Below are 21339 nucleotides of genomic sequence, written 5' to 3'. Positions count from 1 at the left end.
AAAATGAGTTTTGTGCAATGGTAAAACCCTTTTATTTAAAGAAGTGGACAGCCTTGCAGATCAAAGCCGAGTTAGATGCAGTTCATGGGAACTCTGCACCAGCAATAAAGACTATTTATTTTTGGATAAATGAGTTCAAACCTGGTCAAAGATGAAACGTGCTCCGGATGCCCGACTGAGGTCACTACGAAGGAAATGATTGACAAAATCCATGGTATCATTATGGAAGACCGCTGAGTGAAAGTGAGTGAGATTGCTGAGATTGTAGGCATCTCAACTGAATGGGTGTATAATATCCTGCACAAAAAATTGTACATGAAAAAGCTATGTGCACAATGGGTACCACAATTGTTGACTGTCGATCAAAAACACATGTGAAAAGAATTTCAACACAGTATTTGGCGATGTTTAATCGCAATTCACAGGATTTTTTGCATTGATTTGTGACTGTAGATGAAACTTGGATCTACCACTACACACCTGAGTCTAAGCAGCAGTCAAAACAGTGGACAATGCCTGGTGAAAGAGCACCGAAAAGAGCAAAGACCATTTTGTCAGCTGAGAAGGTGATGGCCACTGCTTTTTGGGATTCCTAAGGAATTATTACGATAGACTATTTGGAAAAGGGTAAGACAATAATAGGAGTCCATTATGCATCATTGTTAAAAGAAGAACTGAAGAAAAACAGCCAAGACAGGCACACAAAAAACCGCTCTTTCATCAAGATAATGCGCTGTCCTACACAATTTTGCCATTGCGATGGCCTGGCCATCGCAATGGCAAAATTGCATAAATTGAGGTTTGAATTGGTTCCACATCCACCATATTCACCAGACTTGGTCCTGTGTGACTTCTTGTTCCCAAACTTAAAAATTTGGCATGTGGGAAAAAAAATTTTTAGAACGAGGATGTCATCAAGGCTGTCAATGACTATTTTGCACAATTTGACAAATCCTACTTAGATAGAATGAAAAAAATTGGAGACTTGCTGGACCAAATGTATAGACCTCGATAGAGACTATGTTGAGAAATAAAGGTGATTTCCAAAAAAAATGTGTTTAACTTATTTTTTTTTACCAAACTTTTCAAACAACCCTTGTATGTGGAATCCATTTAATGTATCCATACTATCTCCCCGACAACTACTAGAGATTTCAACTCTGGTGGATTTTTCTACAATCCATGTATACCATTTCTAACTAGTTAAAGTCCTGAAAACTATTGCATTTCCATAGGTTTGTGGTTCATTTCCTACACTAATGTTTAGGTCTCCAAGAAGACATTTTTTTCAAAAAATCGGGTTAAATTTTTTTAACCTAATTTTCTAACACCAAAGGTGTCAAAGTGGTCTACCTCCACCCAAACACAATGTCTCTAATTCAGCCTCCAGACCAGAAGGTCATAAGGATCTTAAGGCTCGTAACACATGGTATACTTTGGAAAGGATTGTCAGCGCTATGGAAGAGAACCCTGATAGAGAGGGGAACATCATGAAAGTCTGGAAGAATTACACCATTGAAGATGCCATCATAGTTACAGAAAAAGCCGTGACAGCCATCATTCTTGAAACAAATTCATGCTGGAGAAAATTGTGTCCAGATGTAGTGCATGACTTCACATGATTTACGACTAAGCCAATTGAGGAAATCATGAAAGAGATTGTGGATATGAAAAAAAAAAAGGGGGGGGGAGTTTCAAGATAAGGATCTTGGAGAAATTCAAGAGATAATAGACACTACACCAAAGGAAAATTAACAGAAGACGACTTGATGGAGATGAGTGCTTCCGAACCAGTGTATGACAACAAGGAAGATGTAGAAGAAGCAGTGCCAGAAGAAAATAAATTGACATTAGACATCGTTCAAAACTACTTTTGACTTCTTTTACAACATGGACCTTTCTATGATATGAACAGTAAAACTAAAGCAAAAAATTAGTCTGTGCAGTTAGCCTAGTGGCTGTGTGCTTCGCAACCATATGCCTGGGGAAGGAGTGTCCTAGGTTCGAGTCCCGTCAGAGACGTGAAGAGCTGAAGGATCTTCCTCAGCCATAGCCAAGTTAGCTGCTCTTGGGCATGGACAGTAGGGTTTTTTCCCCCAGTTTATCATCCTACAAAGCAGATGAACTGGCCTTGAGAACTTGAGTTCACTATGGACATTGGATATAGTGGGGTGTAGGGCTGACCACCTTATCCTGTGAGTGGTTTGAGGTCCGTTGATTAATAAACCCTAGATACCGCAAGGTAAAAGAGGACAAAAGGAAGATGAAAACTAAAGAAAATGGCAGGATTGGTATCATATAGAAACATTTTTAGAGAAATGAAAAAGCAAAAAAAGTCAGACAGAAATTACAATGTATTTCTGTAAAGTTACACCGCGTGTGCCTGCCTCTTCTTCCACCTCTTCCGGCATTACCACCCATGAGACAGCAAAACCAAATGCTCGTCCTCATCCTACTAAACGTGAAGACAATGATCTCTATAATGATCCACTTCCACTTAATGGATAGTAAATAATCATCATGCTGTACAGTTAATAAACATCTGTTTTGTATGTGTGTGTGTCTTCATTCATTGTGCAGAACATTATATGCAAGACCTCTATGGATGTGAATAGGCTATCCTTACATAGACATAAGGTGAGTGATATTTAATATAAAATGTGTTAGTCTTCTTACTGTTTCATAACTTTTCTTTCAAAGAGTACATTACCATACAGTATGCCTCTCTCTCTCATAATTGGAGAAACTGTGTATCAGCCTATTATCACAAGTAAGAGATTCTTTTAAAAATGTAACAATTTTTCCAGTACTGGATTATGAATATGACAGTAATACTGTATGCCATAAAAGTTTTATAATGATTCATTCATTAATCTATAGGGAAGGCTACCATGAAGCAATCGTATCGATTACACTAGGCAACCATAAAAGCAATCATATTGCTGCTTCTTCATTATCAATGCATGAATCGTTATACCTGTATATAAATAGGAATTTCTTTTTCTCATTATCTCTTCATTTTTGATGTCTAGTGTTAGTAATATGTATAACATTTACAGGGTTTTGCATCATATATGACAATATTGAATGTTTGCAAGGTGAATTGTCTGTTCTGACAGGCGATTCACCTTGTAAACAGACAACATAAACTTATAGTATCAATAAATACAGTACAATAGTGTAAATATATTTTCTCTTCCTTATGATTTTATTAATAACATTTTTCTTTTCTGGTAACTCAATTTCTTGTAAGAATACAGTACACAATACATATAACATACGAAATATGTGATAGTCCAGGGTTTCACAAACTTCTTGCTAAAGTGAAGCGCTAAAAGCAAGCTAAATTTTTTCACGGAGACCTCAGAACTCAATCTTTAAAATAAACATGATAAAAAAAAAAAAAAGGAAGAAATCAATAAACTCTTTTTTCCCTTTAGTGCTCAGTAAATTTTTAAAAAATGCAAGTTAATTTTAATGACTGCAGTGCAATTGTTGTTTTGAACTGCAGAGTTTTTCAAAGCCTGGTATGATAGGCATAACGTAGCATAATATCATCAATTCATTAATTAAAAAAAAAAAAAAAAAAAAAAGTTTGTAAACAAGATTCACGGAGATCTAGAATTTTAGCTGCAGAACCTGCTTTGGGAAACCATGTTAATCGATTGTTTATATTATCGGTAAGGCTTCCGGTCAATAATAGGCTATTACTAGTTAAGTTTCAGAGAAGTCAAAGGTTATATGCAGATTTGTGACTGCACTGGGAATTGCTGCCCCTAACCTCCATGTTGTTCAAGGGTCAGCTGCATATTCATTTAGATTTGGGTTTTTTTTTTTTTTTGTAAATCTGCTACTGATTACAAGCAAATTAAACCTATTAAAACTGTTTATTTAATTACTTCTTTATACTGTTCACTTCTTTAAACCTAATTATGAGCTGAAACTAGCAGTTGAGCCTTAATTATTATTATCATTATTATCCAAAGATCTCCAGGAATCAGACTAATCTAGGATGTCCCTTTTGTCATACACACAGCTCATCACACTGCACATTAAACACATTAAAATTCTCTGCAGACACCACACTCTCAGACAATGCATTCCAATGCACAACTCTCCATGCAAAAAAAAAAAAAAAACCTGATTCTCACTCCCCTCCTCATAATACAGCTTCCAGGAATGACCTCTTATTCCCACCCCCCAATCTCTCACATTTTATGAAAAACCTCTTCAACGTTAATCCTACAACAACTCCTTACTAACTTGTACATATCTATCATATCACTCCTCTTCCTACTAACTACTAGACTCCACAAAGTGCATCATCAGAAACTATTTTGGTCAATCACCTCTGAACCCTCAACATCTCTTCATCCTTTTGAAAACCAGGTGAACAAATTTGTGCATAGTAGTTCATAAAATTTGCAGATGACAATGAGTGAAAGATGCAGTTTTAGGCCATTTTGCAGACAAAAGTAAAATCTTGTATAGAAGAAATGTGGAATAAAATTTCTTCTATACTGATTTTACTTGGAAAATGAAATTAATTTAATATACTTGTAATTTGTTAATACTTAACCAAATTTTGCGGTAATAAACCTGAAAAAAAATGTTTGAATAAATTGTAATGAGAAAATTGTACAGACAAAGAAATAACTCAGACGGGATTAAAAATGCAAGACCTGAGGCTATCGCAACTCGTGAAGATCAACGATGTATGCGGTTTCCCGACTTAACTCAGCAACCGGTGGGTGGCTGAGAAGACCCTTCAAGAAAATCCGGGCAATTCAATATGTAAGAGGTCCAAGGTTGGTAGAGCAGAATAAAAGGGGGACGAATTGAAGGAAAAGGAGCTTTCTGTTCCTGCTCTTGCTGTGAGGGATTTCCAGTGTGTCCTGCTGTTCCAAGGACAGGGATCCACGTCCCTCCAGCCGAAGTCCGACGATGATAGGAGTTTCATAATAGCAGTGACGGTCTACTACAGAATTTCCACAGCTAAATTCCTTGACGATCTCCGCGTGTGAAGTATCATCAATGTCGTAAAAGGTGCCAGTGTGTGAAATTAACCTGGAAAGTAGAAGAAGGTGTCAACAATTTCTAGGATCTTGTGTAATGAACTGGATGACAAAGTAGCAAGTAAGACTTTTGTATAGGACTTTCCTAGATGTGAAATTAATGACAAAGATTGCTGAATTTTTTTGTTTGTTAGCATAAGGAATAGTAGTCAAGACGAAAAACCGTTTTGTTAAAATAATTGTGAAGTAGTTTGCAGAGTTATGAGGAATTAGATAATGTTATATATTGAAGAGGGATAGTATGTGAAAGTTTTAGTTAAACCTAATAATGTTTATAGTCTGAGATAAATTAATAGTGTATGCAAGTCTGTTTCCGTGTCTGAATTATATGTGAGCGTATTTATTGCATTAGTCATTGAGCTTAAGAGAAAAATGTTAAGTAATATACATGAGAACCAGACATGTGATTTTTATAGCATTTCCATGTCATTTTAATTAGTAAATTTGAGTTGGATTATTTTAGTATGTGTAGTGGTACCCTTTATATGTATCTTGATTTAGCATGAATAAATTGTTTTGTTTGTTAAATAACTTGCCTAATTCTGCCTGATCGATGCACTTCTCATAAAAAGATAAAACCTGTGTGACCTTAAGAGTAAAAATAGCCAGGACTGCTATTTTCTCACCTCATCTCACCTGGGCAACAAACTGACTACCTTTCCTATCACACTATTATCTCTGATCCTTCTCAACAACCTCCTAACATCCAATCTTACATTCTCCTTTTTCCTAGTCAAGTCATTTGTCCCTACTGCCACTACCAACTCCTTTGCTTGCTTAGTCTTCATATCTAATGCTTCCATCACTCTATACATTTTACCTCAGAAAAACAAACCTTGTACATCTTCTCGTTTAGCACACCTCTAATAATCAAAATCACCATACACTACTCGCAGGTCTTTCATTACCATTTTCATACCGACATCATTGTTTTTGTCTTCTTCACTCTTCCATACATATCTACAATTCTCTTCATTACACTCTGCATCTGCCTTATTTCTTGCCTTATCTTCATCACCTCAGCTTTCAAATCTTGCATCCTTCTTTCAGTACCATTCACTTTCACTATTTTATAACCCACCAATCCCACTCATCACTTTACCATTAACTGCACTATGTTTTTGAATGTCATTAATGCCCAATTTATCATCAGTCAAACTTTTTTTCGTTATATAATTTCCACATATTCTCTGAAGATTCACACAATCTTCAGTTGCCATGTCAGTTACGACACCATGTTCCTTACTCATATTTAAACTATTTACACTCATATTTACGCAAGCTTCATGGTCCATTGGAATATCACATTTCTTACATACCAACACTCATTATTTTCTCCTATTCAGCTTCTCCAGATAAACAAATGTGACATACATACATACATACATTCACAATACCATACCATTTTTGAGAAATCTATCTGTCTACTTTTGTGTTTCACACAGCCCTATGCAATGATTTGCCTTTCACTGCAATATTGTATCACTGTACTAAATTTAACGATTTTGTAAAAAAAAAAACAATTAAACAAACAAGCCCACATAACAAACATTGCAAGCGCATGACTTCTACCACAACTCTTACACATAAACACACACTTATTTATAGTTAATTAGTCAAAAAAAAGTTATGTGAACCAGGAGCCTTCTTTACACAAACCTTAATATACCCAGTTCTATATATATCTGCTGCTTTCTCATATATTTCGACTTCTTCACTACTGATATCTTCAGTTGAATGATGAGTTAAACTCATACTAAAATGAGTTTAACTCATTAAAATCTGACCAAATCATAATACTTACAATTGACTAATCATTCAAGAAGTTTATCTTCATGTTCGGTATTAAATACAATCATAAGTATTTCTGCTTCCTTTTCCTGATGAATATTGCCAAAACAAATCAACTTAGAGCTATTATTTATAAGCATTCTATAACTAAAATGGCAGATCTGGTTGAAGTAGACAAAACCTGGGTGCAGCCACTGTAGCCAACATGACATCTGATTATGCTGAAATAATATACTGTATGTAGTTTCAGCCAATACAAATATTTTTTCCCCCCAGTTGGATGCCTACTAACAAGATGCATCCCCCAGAAGTGTATTACTAAATACTGGATCAGCAATCTAGTAATTTCTTATAAATTATATGGAAGCAAGTTTCTAGTTGCATTGCTTTGATCTGTAAAGACACTTCTTCAGATCTTCACAGAATTAACTGTACCAGTTAAACACACATATATCAATTTCCAAAAGTGGGGGAGGGGGATCACAAATTATTTGCACCATTTATTTTCACTATTTTTAGCTAATTTGATGGGACATTTATAAATGAGAAATTACACTTACTCGACTTCCATCTGTTGTATCTGATCTTGGAGAAAGAGCTAATGCTTGTAAACATGATGTCCATGTATTTGGATCCTAAAGAGACAAATTAATATGTTAAATATATTACAAACATTATTAGAAGCAATCATTAGTTTACTTTAGAAACAGCATCACACAGTGATAAAACGATGGAATCTATAATCTTCCTCCTATGAAGTATACTCTGTGAATACAAAAATGGTAAAGCATGATTTATTATTCTAATTTTGGTTCTTTTTTTTTTTAACGTGGTTCCCTTCACATTTTTTTTATGGAAACCTGTAATGCATTAGTGCCATAAATGGGATAAGGATTTTTTTTTCTATTTCTGTTAATTTTTTTTATTTATTTTTAATTTTTTATTCATTTTTAGCTGGCCTGGAAACCCTGCTCTAGAGATCAAACATGGGCTTTTACAAGCCATTCCAAACCTTCAATAAGCATAGTGGTGGTCTCACATTTGGCAATGAAATTCATCACCCCCAGAAAAACAATCACAAATATAAATGCCCACAGTAGGATTCGTGCCTGCAGCCTGTTGGTTGGAGAGTGGATATGCTATCCACTCAGCCAACCATGCTGGCAATTATTCTGGATATTCTTCTAACTGATATTAGGAAGAAGAGATAATTTTGAAATCAGCTCCCATTCGTAACCAGTAATATTTGATCATGTGCATCATTACATAAGGAAACTCTTACAAATATCTACCTCTAGAGTAGTTGTTCTTTAAGAAATACTCATGCTAGACGTACTTTAATTCACACAAAAAAATACAAGGAAATAAGTACTAATATTTTATTTCAGCCTGAATATTACAAGCCATCATCAGTTGCTATGAGAGTTAATTACAACAAGGTAGAACGCATGATGGATTGATTTAAAATAGTAAGAGCTGCAAGATGTTATAAATAAAACAATAAAATAGTATAACTGAGGAAACATTGCATAATTAATTATTCATTAACTGTATTAAAAAAAAACTTTAGTAATTTGTGATTAGAATAAGTCTTTTCCATATCTTAGATAATGAGAGGCAGTCATTCTGATTTAAGTTCAGATGGTGAAGTAAGACCTAGCCCTTTCTTTAAACAAATGTTCAAATTTACAGCAACACAGATGACATAAGAAGACCATAGGATATTGTGTGCATCTATGCCATGCTGTAACAAGTCAGATTTCACAGATTTCCTGTTGCTAATGTAACACTGGAGTTCTTGTATTCTCTTTTCCGCTGAGCATCCAGTTTATCAGAAGCAAGAACGATGATAGTCACAAGGAACTTAGTAGATACCAGGAAGAGCCAGAGGAGAATGTTTATCTTTGGAAGATAAAAAAAAAAACATGATAATAATTTGTTGATAGGAAGAAAAGTAGCTGCTAAATTGTATTTCTTAAAAATTCTGGAAATGGGTTCTGAGAAGCCAGAAATGTATGGGATTGGAACTCGATGCACTGTTTCCTTGTTATTTGAGTTAGAATTATAGGAATTAAAAAGATGTTGTGTAATCCTTTCTGAGAAGCTATTCAGTTTTATATATTGTTCGATGTTTACGAGTTAATTCTGTAATTGTTATGGGGGTGTAGAACATACAGTGCAAGTATGTTGTAATAAAGTTTTTATAATTCCAAGTCTTCTGTGAGGGATGGTGAAAAAATTCTATTTCTATGGTGTCTCCATCTGGGCAAGTGTTCTTCAATCACCAGGCAGCGGCCTGGTGATTGAAGAACACTTGAAGAATGTACAGAAACACAACTCGTTGAAAAAATTAAAAAAAATCAAAATTATTTTCATTACAACTGGACGAATCTACAGATATTCAGAACAACATAATTTTACTTATGTCTATAAGATATATTGATCATGATGAAAGTGACATGAAGGAAGACATTAAGTATTTCTGAATTACCTACACGCACTATCAGCAGTGAAATTTTCAAAGTTTTAAATGGTTTCATTGAAGAGAAAGGTCTAATGGAAAAATTGCATTGGAGGTTGTACTGACAGCAATGACTGTCTTACAGGTAGAAATTCAGGTTAAGTCACTAAAATTAAGGATATGGTAGGCAATAACTTATTGTCAACGCATTGCTACACTCATAGGCAAAACCTGATCTCAAAAAAAAATGGCACTTGAGCTTAATGAAGTCCTGTCTCAATCTGTTAAAATTATTAATTACATAATAAACAGTGCTTTAATACAAGACTGTTAAAAGCATTGTGCAATGAAATGGGCTCTGATCATCAATATCTTCTTTTCCATTCGGAAGTTCGTTGGCTGTCCTGCGGTAAAGTTCACAAGAGGTTATATGAACTCTGAAAGGAAGTTGAGCTGTTTCTAACTGATAAGAAAAGTGACCTGTCCCATTATTTCCAGGATAAGAAATGGGTGGCCAGGCTGGCATATCTACAGGGACATATTTTCTTACATAAATGAATTAAATTTAAAACTTCAAGGTCAAGATACAACAATATTTACTGCTTGGAACAAGATCGAATCATTCAAAAAAGAAACTCAAACTCTGGCTTAATATGATCGCAGAAAGAAATAATGAAATGTTTCAGTCATACTCAGATTATATTATTGAAGCAGATGATTTCTTTTCACAGAATTCAGTTTCAGATATTATTGCAGCCCACTTGAAGATATTGTCGTTTGAAAGGTATTATCCTGAACGTGAGGATCTCTGGAAGCAAAATATGTGGATTGTGAACCCCTTTGTTCAACACAAAGAGATGGCCCTTTCCCATGAAGAAACCCTCGAACTTATTGAATTATCATTGGACAAATAAATTGGAAAATACTTTTACTCTGGATAAGAATGAAAAATGAATATCCAAATTTACATGAAATAGCAATGAGATTTCTTTTCTGTTTTTCCACCACATATCTTTGTGAAACTGCATTTTCTGCCATGACTGTGCTTAAAACGAAACAGAGGATCTACCTGCAACTTTCTGTCTGTCTCCGTTAGGCTATCACTCCAATTCATCCTACAATTAGTAAGCTAATGGACAGAAAACATCAACAAAAATCTCACTAGCCTAACTAAAAACTAAAACCTTCAAAAACTCAGTTGTAATAAAAGGAACTAAGTTTAGTTTTTTCAGTAACTTATAATTGCTGTGTTAAAGTGCTGCATTTTTAAATTCAAATATTAATTAGTGTTGGAACAAGTGTTTAGAATTAAGAGATTCATACATTTTTATTTATCAAATTACATACTTTGCATATATAAATATTTGATGTGCGTGTGTGTGTGATAATAAGTGTTTTGCTGACAAGTTGACATCCTGCTGCTGCTGCTCAGCTGACTTCTATGGTGAGTTACAATGCATAAATATTTTTCTCACTATTGTTTTTATAAAACCAACATTATTAAAATCAATTTAATAATACAATAATCAATTTTACACTGAATAATATAACTTTTTTTGGTGATCAGAATGGGATATGTCAATGAAAATCAGACAAATTAATTTAAAGATGTTTCCTGAGGAAACTACAATATTACTACAAGATTTCATTAGTCGAGTGATTGATAACTAATTTAAATGTAATTTTATATTTGTCAACATGTCACACTGTATACATAAGTGTACTAATACTCTTTATGATTATGCCATAATTAATTATTAATACTTATTTGGGAAGCAAAGATGGGATGCAGAGTATAAGATTTGGTGGAGATGTTTTGGAGGAGATGAAGGACTTCGGGGGTTGTGGCGGATAGGAACTTGAAATTTCATGGACATTTTGCTAAAATTGTGAGGATTACACAGTGGATTATGGGAATGATGCAGAGAACACTAACGTGTAGAAATAAGAATGTTTTGATACCACTGTACAAGACTTTAATCAGACTGCATATGGATTACTGTACACAGATTTGTTTGCAGGTTTTCAGAAGGATGACCAGTTTAATGTATGAACTTTAAAAAAAAATTGGAAAGGTATTTATGAGTAAATTTGTTGGGACCGGGCCCTCATCTTATAAAAAAATAATTTACTGGGCTGCGGTCTCACAAAGGTTAAGAACCACTGATCTAGGCTGACAACTTCATCTAGTAGTGAGTTCAGTTTTCTGAGTTGTCTGTTCGTAGGGTTGAGATTCAATTCCTAGTGCATCAATAGATCCCTTAATAAAAGACAGATATTTATTTTATAATGAGCAGTATCCATAACTACTGTAGCTTTCCCCTTGTCAGCTTTAGCAATAATGAGATGACTGATGTATCTTAAAGATTGCAAAGCTTTGATTTCAGTTAAAGAGATGTTTGTAGACTGAAGATTTAATTTCAGTAGGACAGATGAAACTTCGAAACAAAGTTTATTAGCATACTCACTACAGCAAGTGAATAAGTTCTGTTCAATGTTAAAAAGGAAATCTAAAAAAAATCAGCTAACACCTTTTTTTTTTTTCATTCCCGTATAGGAAGTAGGTGAGGCCATTTAGTCCTGTATAATATAAGCATGTACACACAAGAAAGATATTTAATTAGCCAAATATTTCGGTCTGAAAATTGCAGATCATCTTCAGTGGCCATACAAGAACAGTTTTAAAATACAAGGTGGAAAACAATAGATCATTTATAAATAGAACAAGCCACCTGATGTTATATCACTAAGTATTAAAGAGAAATATTATTAAGCAGAGACGTGATTGAATTAAAAATATTAATTAATAATTTCAATAATTTTAAATAACAAAATTAATATGAATTAATGAGTTATCCTGATTAGACTTTCCCAGATTTTTGATACAGATATACAGTCATTCCGATTCAGGTTAGGATGATGGAGTAAGGCCTCTACGCTTTCTTTGAATAAACATTCAAATTTATAGCAGGATCTATGTAAGTGGCAAGTTTTTGACCAAAGGATGTTTTGGTTAGTTTCTATCCCGTGCTGAGCCAATCCAGATTTTTCGGGTTTGTTGTGATGAATGGAGGATTGATGTTCTTAGATTCTTTTTTATAGAGAGCATCCAGTTTGTCCAAAATAGGAGAGATCACAGTTGCAGGGAATTTGATAAACTCCAGGAAGAGACATAGTTAAGCATTTGTCTTTAGAAGGAAAATGGGAAGATAATTTGTTAATAGGTGAATAAGTAGTTGTTAACTCATATTTCTTCAGAATTCTTGAAATAGGTTTTGAAATCCCGGAGATGTAGGGAATTGGAACTCAACGTATTGAATCTTTGTTGTTTAGTGGTGGATTAAAAGAATCGAGAAGATGTTTATTCAAAGAAAGCATAGAGGCCTTACTCCATCATCCTAACCTGAATCGGAATGACTGTATATCTGTATCAAAAATCTGGGAAAGTCTAATCAGGATAACTCATTAATTCATATTAATTTTATGTTATTTAAAATTATTGAAATTATTAATTAATATTTTTAATTCAATCATGTCTCTGCTTTAAAATATTTCTCTTTAATACTTAGTGATATAACACCATGCGGCTTGTTCTATTTATAAATGATCTATTGTTAGTTTTCCACCTTGTATTTTAAAACTGTTCTTGTATTGCCACTGAAAATGGTCTGCAATTTTCAGACCGAAATATTTAGCTATTAAATATCTTTCTTGTGTGTACGTGCTTATATTATACAATCTTTATGTCACAAGTATCCTTAAAATATCAAATTTTAATCTTTCACGGGGAAAACGCCGTTTAGTCTTATCTAACGTGTTGGAGACCGAGTGGGCAGTTCAATCTCCACTGGCAGCCAATCAGAGATACAAGGCTGTCACTAATGAAGCATCATGCAGTGAAGAGAGATGGCTCAACAAGTGCTGCCATCTTGAGGTCCCTAACACAATATATTTAATGTCTGAAATAATGTGGGTTCTACGGTAGATTTTCTTGAGTTCACAGGAAGAAAAACCTGAGTTTCCAGGAGAAAAAACGCTTGCCCGTGACAGAGATCGACTAACTCAGGAACCGGTTGAAAAAAGGCTCAGAAAAATTTCCTCTAGTCGATTAATAGATTCAAAACCAAGTCTTCATTTGTGCAGTTAAGTGTCGTGGTGTGCAAATGCCACATCCACTGAGCTACACAGGCTCTTAAAAGGAAATCTAGGTATGGTATTTTTTGGGGGGGGGGGAACTATGGCCAAATCACGTCCTTTAGAAAGAATGAGGATTTCACTTTCAGTTAAAGGGCATCCTGAGATGTCAATTACCCAATTTTCTGAAACAGTATGTAGTGCACTTTGCTTAGTGACAAGGGCATCAAATTTACGATCTAAATATTGATTTCGTTAATTAAATAAATGCCACAGAGAGTGTTTAGCCACAGTTACAACTATATGGGAGAGTTGAGGGTCAACAGCAGGTAATACAATTCCGGAGATGAGAAATAAGATATACATTAATTCACATTTCAGATCTCGAAGTTGACTGCAGACGAAGATAGGCTTAAGTTGAAATAGATATTATGTGCACTGGGAGACCCGATGGTTTCCTTCAGCTTTGCAAAGTTGGGAATAATCTTGAGATCGCAGCATCATTTTGAGAAAGGATATCCTTGCAGCTTACCTTGTAACACAGATAATATTCCAAATTTACTGACCTTCTTGGTTATTTTTTCCCTGTGAAGGATTTATAATTGTTCTATAACAGACAGTTTAAGAGATTGCTGATCTGATTACTGCATTTCCAATCACTGTGTTCTATGTCCTAAAGTCCATCTGATTGGACTACGGAGGTCTGGCCTTGCTTGGCATGGGATTGAGGACCCTAACCATGGGATCCACTTGGGGGGGACCCCCCCAAGTGGATCCCATCTTCACAAAGATGGGATCATCTTCACATAGATGTGAAGATCCCATCTTCACATCTACTCTTCACAAAGCCATTCTGTCCCCCCATACAGTATCTCATTTTCATCAATCCATTCCTGTATTTTTCCCTTGACTACTTTCTCCAAGACCTTGATAACGACTCCTGATATGTTGATCAGTCGGTAATTTGCAACTGTAGTCATGGATCCTACTTTATGCACTGGAACTATTTTCCCCTCTTTCCACACCTTAGGAACTAAACCAGACCTGAGACTTAGATTAAAGAACATGGTCAAGGGCACTGATAATTCTTTAGCCTCTTCACATAAGACCTGTGCCGGTATTCACAGACGTATTCACATCAAGGGTTCTGTAATAGACTATTCACCTCCACTTCATTCATCACAATTCCCGTATAAACTAATGGTTCCTTCATTCTTTCAGTATCACCACCTGGATAATATACTCTTGCAAAGTGCTGTCGTGGATCCTACTTTATGCACTGGAACTATTTTCCCCTCTTTCCACACCTTCGGGACTAAACCAGACCCGAGACTCAGATTAAACAACATGGTCAAGGGCACTGATAATTCTTTAGCCTCTTCACTTAAGACCTGTGCCGGTATACCATCCAATCCCACAGATGTATTCACATCACGGTTCTGTAATAGACTATTCACCTCCACTTCATTCATCACAATTCCCATATAAACTAATGGTTCCTTCATTCTTTCAGTATCACCACCTGGATGATATACTCTTGCAAAGTGCTCACTCGGTAATTCCACTATATCGACTGATTCAGTGACCCCTTACCATCAGCATTCCTTAAAATCATTCTGCCGTGTACAGTTATTTAGCTTGCATAGCTAGTTTCCTTTCATAATCCGCTTTTGCTTTTCTCATCACGCTCGTTACCTTTCTGGCCTGCGCTTTATACATTTCGTGTGCCTGCAGGTCAACTTTCTCTTTAAATTCCCTCCACAGTTGTTTCTTTTTTTGCAGCTCAAGCTTAATGGTGTTATTCATCCATTTAACCCCTACTTGTTTTACAATTCGGACCCTAGGTATACAATCAGCCATAACCTCCTGTAAATGCTCCTTGACCACTTCCCAAGCTCTATCGACATCCAGCCCTTGCAGTTTTACATGCCATGGCACTGAACCAAGCAATCTCCTAAGCTTGTCATACTTGCCAGCATGGTAATTCCACATATACCCTGTCTTAATCGAAAATTCCACACCTTCAGCAACCTTCCAGGTCAAGACTTATGATCACTATCACCAATAGGTGGCAACATGGTCATATTCATTACAGTCAAATTCTCAGATGCTATTACCAGGTCAAGCACTCTGAAACCCCTAGCATTTTCTATTATATGCTGTCTCAGATAGTTATCCCTTGATAATTGAATAAAATCCAGTTACTTCCTCACGTGTCCTCTCTTCCTTCCAATCAATGTTACCATAGTTGAAATCCCCCATAATAATTACCCTCCTTCCGCTCATTTCATCAATTTGTTTATGCATACTATCTCCACCATCTATTCCATCATCTTGTCTATAGCAGCACCCAACTGTGTATTTTGTTCTGCTAATCACAATCTCACACCAAATAGCCTCAAATTAGCTCTTTTCACTATCCTGCAATACGACTTCAATTCTCCTTGGCTGCAGTTCATCAGCTATCATCAATCACACTTCTCCACCTTGATTTATGCAAGTATACTTGAGAAATGGTTGAGAAGGATGGTGGAAGGGAAGCTTGGTGAAGAACAAGCTAGATACAGGCCAAACAGAGGCTGTCAGAATCAGATTTTCACTTTACGACAAATAGTTGAAAAATCATGGGAATATAACAAAGATCTGTATTTAAGTTTTGTAGATCTGGAAAAAACATATGACAAGGTGCCAAAAGAAAAGCTATACAAAACGCTACAGTTGTATGGTGTCATTGGAGCATTATATTAAGCAATACTTAGTCTTTATTTGAGTTGTAAGTCATAGTTAGAATTGAAGGAAATACAGGAAGATGGTTTTATGTTAAATCTGAGTCAGACAGGGATGTACATTATCCCATCTGTTATTTATTATCTATATCAGGGATGCACAAACTTGTTAAGGCCGATGGCCGCATAGTTCCACTGTTACTTATGGGAGGGCCGCCAAAAAAAAACTTGAAAGTTATCTACCATATATTGTTTATTTTATTTATACCTATCATAACTGTTACAAAAAAGGTAATAAAAAGTGAATTTAATTTGATGTGTGACATTGCATTGATTTGACAATTGTTTTGATATTTGATTCCAGTTTTGTAGTAGCCAACTGTAAAATTGATTCTAAATTTTCATCAGTCAAGCGGTTTCCATTTTTTGATTTGTTAATATTCATGACTAAAAAAGTTTGTTCACAAATATATGTGAGCCAAAGAGGCTTGCACATTTTAATGCATTATCTAACAACCATTTATAATTGTTTTTATCGACACAACGATAGAAGTTTAATAAATTGCCTTTGTTAAATTTATTTCGCAGTCTCTCAACGTTTTGAATGTCGATGAGTTCAAGCTGTGCTGATTCGGGTGCATTTTCAGGCAAAATGGATAAATCTAGCAAAGGTTTCACTTTTTTAAAATCAGAAAACCAATCCTTGAAGGCTGATATCAAGTTATCAATCTTTTCGACATACACAGTTTTGAAGTTGACATAGAACTTTTCAGAAACTTTCTTATAACTAGGAAAATGGATGTAATTCCCTGACTTCAGTTGGATTTGAAATAGATTTAACTTGCACTGTAAAGACAAAATGTGGCCATAAAGTTGAGTAACCAATTGATCTTTGTGCCTGAAGTCACATATTTAATGTATTTAAATGATTAGTAATGTCAACCAGAAAGGCTAAGTCACATAACCAATCTGGATTTTTTATGTCAGGGACGTTTTTTTTTTTTTTTTTTCGGTCATGAAGATCTCAATTTTATCAATTAAATTTAGGAACCGCTCCAATGTTTGTCCACGACTTAGCCACCTCACTTCTGTGTAAAAAATTAAGTCACCATATTCACTTTCAATGTCTTCAAGAAACTTTTTTAAATTGTCGGTGATTAAGGCCACGGGATTTTATAAAATTAATCGTTGAAACAACAACTTTCATGACATGTTCAAATCCAAGTTTCTTAGGGCACAATCTCCTGGTGGATTATACAGTGGAATTGTATCAACTCATCGTCGTACCATCCCAAATGCTGTTTCAATAATGTTACCAATCCAGAATTAGCTCCTATCATGGAAGGAGCTCCATCAGTCGAGATACCTGATAATTTTGTCAGATCTAAATCAATTTTGGAACACTGTTCCAAAAGCCCAGTGAACATGTCGTTACCATTCGTTTGATCTGACAATGAATTCATTCCAATCAGCTCCTCACTTACCTCAAACTCTTGCGTTATTCCACGTGCAAATATTAACAACTGGGCTGTGGAAGTAATGTCAGTTGATTCATCAATAGCTAATGAAAAATAGGAATTTCTTTGAATAAGATGCTAATTGGTCCTTTACATTTTCCGACATTGCAGTAATTCTTCTTTCCACAATCATCCTATTTAACTGAATTTTCTCAACATTTTTGGCTGATTCAGGACAAATTTTTTTAGCAGCTATCTCAAATCTCCATCTGTAAATGGTCGGCACCTTTTTGCTATAAGAGGAGATATTTCAAAACTTATTTCCAAATCTTCAATACGTTTCAAAAATGAAATCTTTTGTTTACGTAGTTCTTCGGGTAGATTTGGAAATGTAGACTTTCATAGTGTCTCCTTATATTATATTCTTTTGGTATGGCTACAGCACTTTTGCAAATCAAGCACATGATATTATTAGACTACTGCACAAAACCATATTTTACGGTCCAGCTATCCTGAAACTGCCGTTTTTCATCCTGTAGTTTGCGTTTCCTACTTGGCCCTGCTTTATCCACTGTAGAATCTATTTTTTACCGTTTCCTAGGGGTGATAATTAATTGTAGTAACCGCACCTACGAAAACAAAATACTCCTATGACAAGCAGACGAATTATAAAATTTGTTAACATTATTACTATTATTACTAACCGATTATTGTAAGCAGACAGGCAATCGTGACGTCACAGCTTCTTTGCTTTGCGCATGTACCATTTTTAAAAATTACCTATCATGTAACTTGTTAAAGTTAAAATAATACACGGTGAGGCGGGCGCCAGCAATTCACCGGAGTGCCACATGAGGCCCGCGGTCTGTGCATCCCTAATCTATATGGACCACATTATGAAGGAAAGCAGTGTTAAACCTGATATCAAAATCGAAGAAGTTAATCTAAGCTCTTTACTTTATGCAGATGATGTGGTACTTTTAAATAAATCCAGTACAAGTCTGCAAAATTCCTTGACTAAATTGAATAATTGTTGTAATAAACTTGGTATGAAAATCAGCAATAACAAGACATAGGCAGAAACACTGAAAATATCAACTGCATTGTGAATGGAGAACCTATAGAACAGGTTACAGGAAAATTCATCGAAAGACAATTCATCGAATGAACCGTTAATCGAAAGACAATTTGTCGAAAATGCAATTCATCGAAAAACAATTCACCGAAAATTTTAAATTTTCGATAATGTTATGGTAAAAGTAATCCATTTAGAACAAAAACTGAACCATGCAGACAGCTTCTTGTACCAACAACTTCTACTAAGTCATTCAAGTCAGAGAGTTTTTGTAATACAGTACATAATTTGGACACGTTATTTCTTTGTTGCCCCGAACATAGCCGAACTGAAAACTGGAATGGTTCGACATTTTCTTGTAAAAGTTTCAAATAGCGAATCTGAGTAAAATTCATCCCATAATAATTGCTGTATTGAAGTCACATATTACTACTAGCAACAATAATAATAATGGAGCCTGCCTAGTTCAGTCAATAAAAACGAAGCCGTTTAGTTAGAAAGACCTGGGTAGTTGGATCCCATTTAAGCATAATTTTTATCAGTCCTGTTCTGCTAAAGGTAAGTTAGCAAGCATAATATAGAAACAGGCAAATCAGTCCTATGAACAGACATGAAACAGTTATCGGACAAGAAAGACTATAAGAACTATATTGTTCTATAATTTTTCCCTATGAAAGTTAGCATTGTAATCTCCTTATTCACGGTTCAGGTTTTGTTCTAAATGGATCAATTTTATCATAACATTTTCAAAAATTTTAAATTTTCGGTGAACTGTTTTTTCGATGAATTGCATTTGCGACGAATTGTCGTTTGATGAATTGTTCATTCGATGAATTGCCTTTTCGATGAATTACCTTTTCGATGAACTCTCCGGATACCATAGAACAAGTAAAACATTTCAGCTACAAAAGTACAATTTTTAGTGAAGATGGTAAATTAAATGTTAGAAATAGACAACAGAATTAACATAGCCAGTATGGTAGGAAGCCAAAGGAATAAATTTACATGGAATAAGAGAGAAATTAGTCAAAACACTAAATTAGCTGTATACAAGACAGTGTTCAAACCAATTTTAACTTACGGATCTGAGAGCTGGGTTAGAAACAAAACACTTGACACAAAGACCATAGATATGAGAGTCCTGAGAAAGAACAGAGGCATGAACAGATGGCATCAATGGCAATATCATATTAAATACGAGGATATTAGGATAGAACTTGACATTGTTAGCATCCAGGAATGTGTTAGCAGAACTAATCTCAGGTGGTATGGTCACATAAACAGAATGAGAGAGGAAAGATTAGCAAAAGAAGTGTTCTCTACCAGGTTGACAGGAAAAAGACCTAGAGGAAGATCTTATATTTCTGTGATCTAAGACAGAAATATAAGACCTAATATTGTTGCAGTCTTGACAGATAATAGATTGATTTGGAGGAAAACTGTTGATAGGAAGTTAGTAACCTTGTAAGTTCTTCATCTAGTACTTTTGTTAATAATTAGATATTTTTATATCGAGGATGTTATCATAATATTAATCCTACCGGCTGCGCCATTGTTTAAATATAGGATTTTTATTTATCTAATCCTGTATATAGAGATGATCTCTGTTCAACAATTATTTTTAATTTTATTTCCGAGTGTACCTATATATTTATTTATTGCACAAGGGTTCACTCCGATTGGTGCAATGACGTCAACTCTTTCTTTCAGAATCCAAATAATCATTGACTCAAGACCAAAATAAACACATTTAATATAACAAAAACACTATATATACACTTCAAACAAATATTACATAACTACAAATTTAATTGCATCCATGGCCTTTTAAAAATAAACTTACACTTAAGACTAGACTAAACACTTTGTTTTCACAATGACAAAATGTTCATAGCCAGTTTCTTTCTCTGTCAAGCCCGTTTTCCAAAGATATATGACTTTATTCTTCATTTTCACAGGATCCCTTCTCATCACTCATGTAGCACAGAATAATTCTTCCTAACTCAATTCTGTCTCTTTTTAGTAGAAATAATAGTTAGATCCGGAGTCCTTAATCTTCCTAATCAGTTTTCTCGAACATTCCTTTAGAACGTAAATAGCAATTTCTTCTTTTATTCACTAATGCTTATTGACAGTCTTAACTCTTCCACTTTAAAAAATTCACAGTTCTGCGATTCCGTTTTCGGAATCTACTACTAATCTTCCAATTAGTGTTTCCTCGAATATTCCTTTTAAAACATCTATAGCAATATTGTCTTTTATTTATCAATACTTATTCCACTTTAAAACTTAATAGTTCCACAATTCCTTTTTCAGAATATACTATTGATTTTCCTTCGACTGTTACATAAAAAAACTCAAATTCCTCCGAATCTAAATGTCTGCTGGCCTGTGTTCTAATTTTCTCTCCGAACACTCTTCTTGTTTACTCCCATTACTCTGATACTGAACGCTGTTCTTGTCAACTGTCAATCACAAACTTCTCAGCGTGCATAAGCACTCCATGAAAGTGCCAAGCGAGAAACTAGGTATAATGGCACATGTTGTCTTCATTAGCGACAAGAGAATGTCTTCATAAAACACAACGTTTGATAATTTTAAACCACAATAAAATTCCTGC

At 34.9% G+C, this 21339-nt stretch overlaps 1 protein-coding gene across 1 annotated transcript in view; it reads right to left on the bottom strand.

Moving 5' to 3' along the window:
- Cbl (E3 ubiquitin-protein ligase CBL) overlaps window positions 1-21339 on the bottom strand; it is a gene marked incomplete at its 3' end in the record, with an annotated part of 439016 nt that overhangs the window by 256807 nt on the left and 160870 nt on the right. The window contains exon 7 of the mRNA XM_090412949.1: window positions 7427-7501. Within this exon, the coding sequence (XP_090269075.1) occupies window positions 7427-7501 (75 nt within the window). The remainder of the gene's footprint in view (window positions 1-7426; window positions 7502-21339) is intronic.

The sequence above is a fragment of the Typopeltis vanoorti genome, chromosome 23 (assembly GCF_054136105.1).
Source record: "Typopeltis vanoorti isolate ZY-2024b chromosome 23, IOZ_Tvanoo_1.0, whole genome shotgun sequence".
NCBI classification, from domain to species: domain Eukaryota; kingdom Metazoa; phylum Arthropoda; class Arachnida; order Uropygi; family Thelyphonidae; genus Typopeltis; species Typopeltis vanoorti.
Note: the sequence above shows the minus strand (reverse complement) of the source record. Positions and strands in the feature narration are given on the sequence as shown.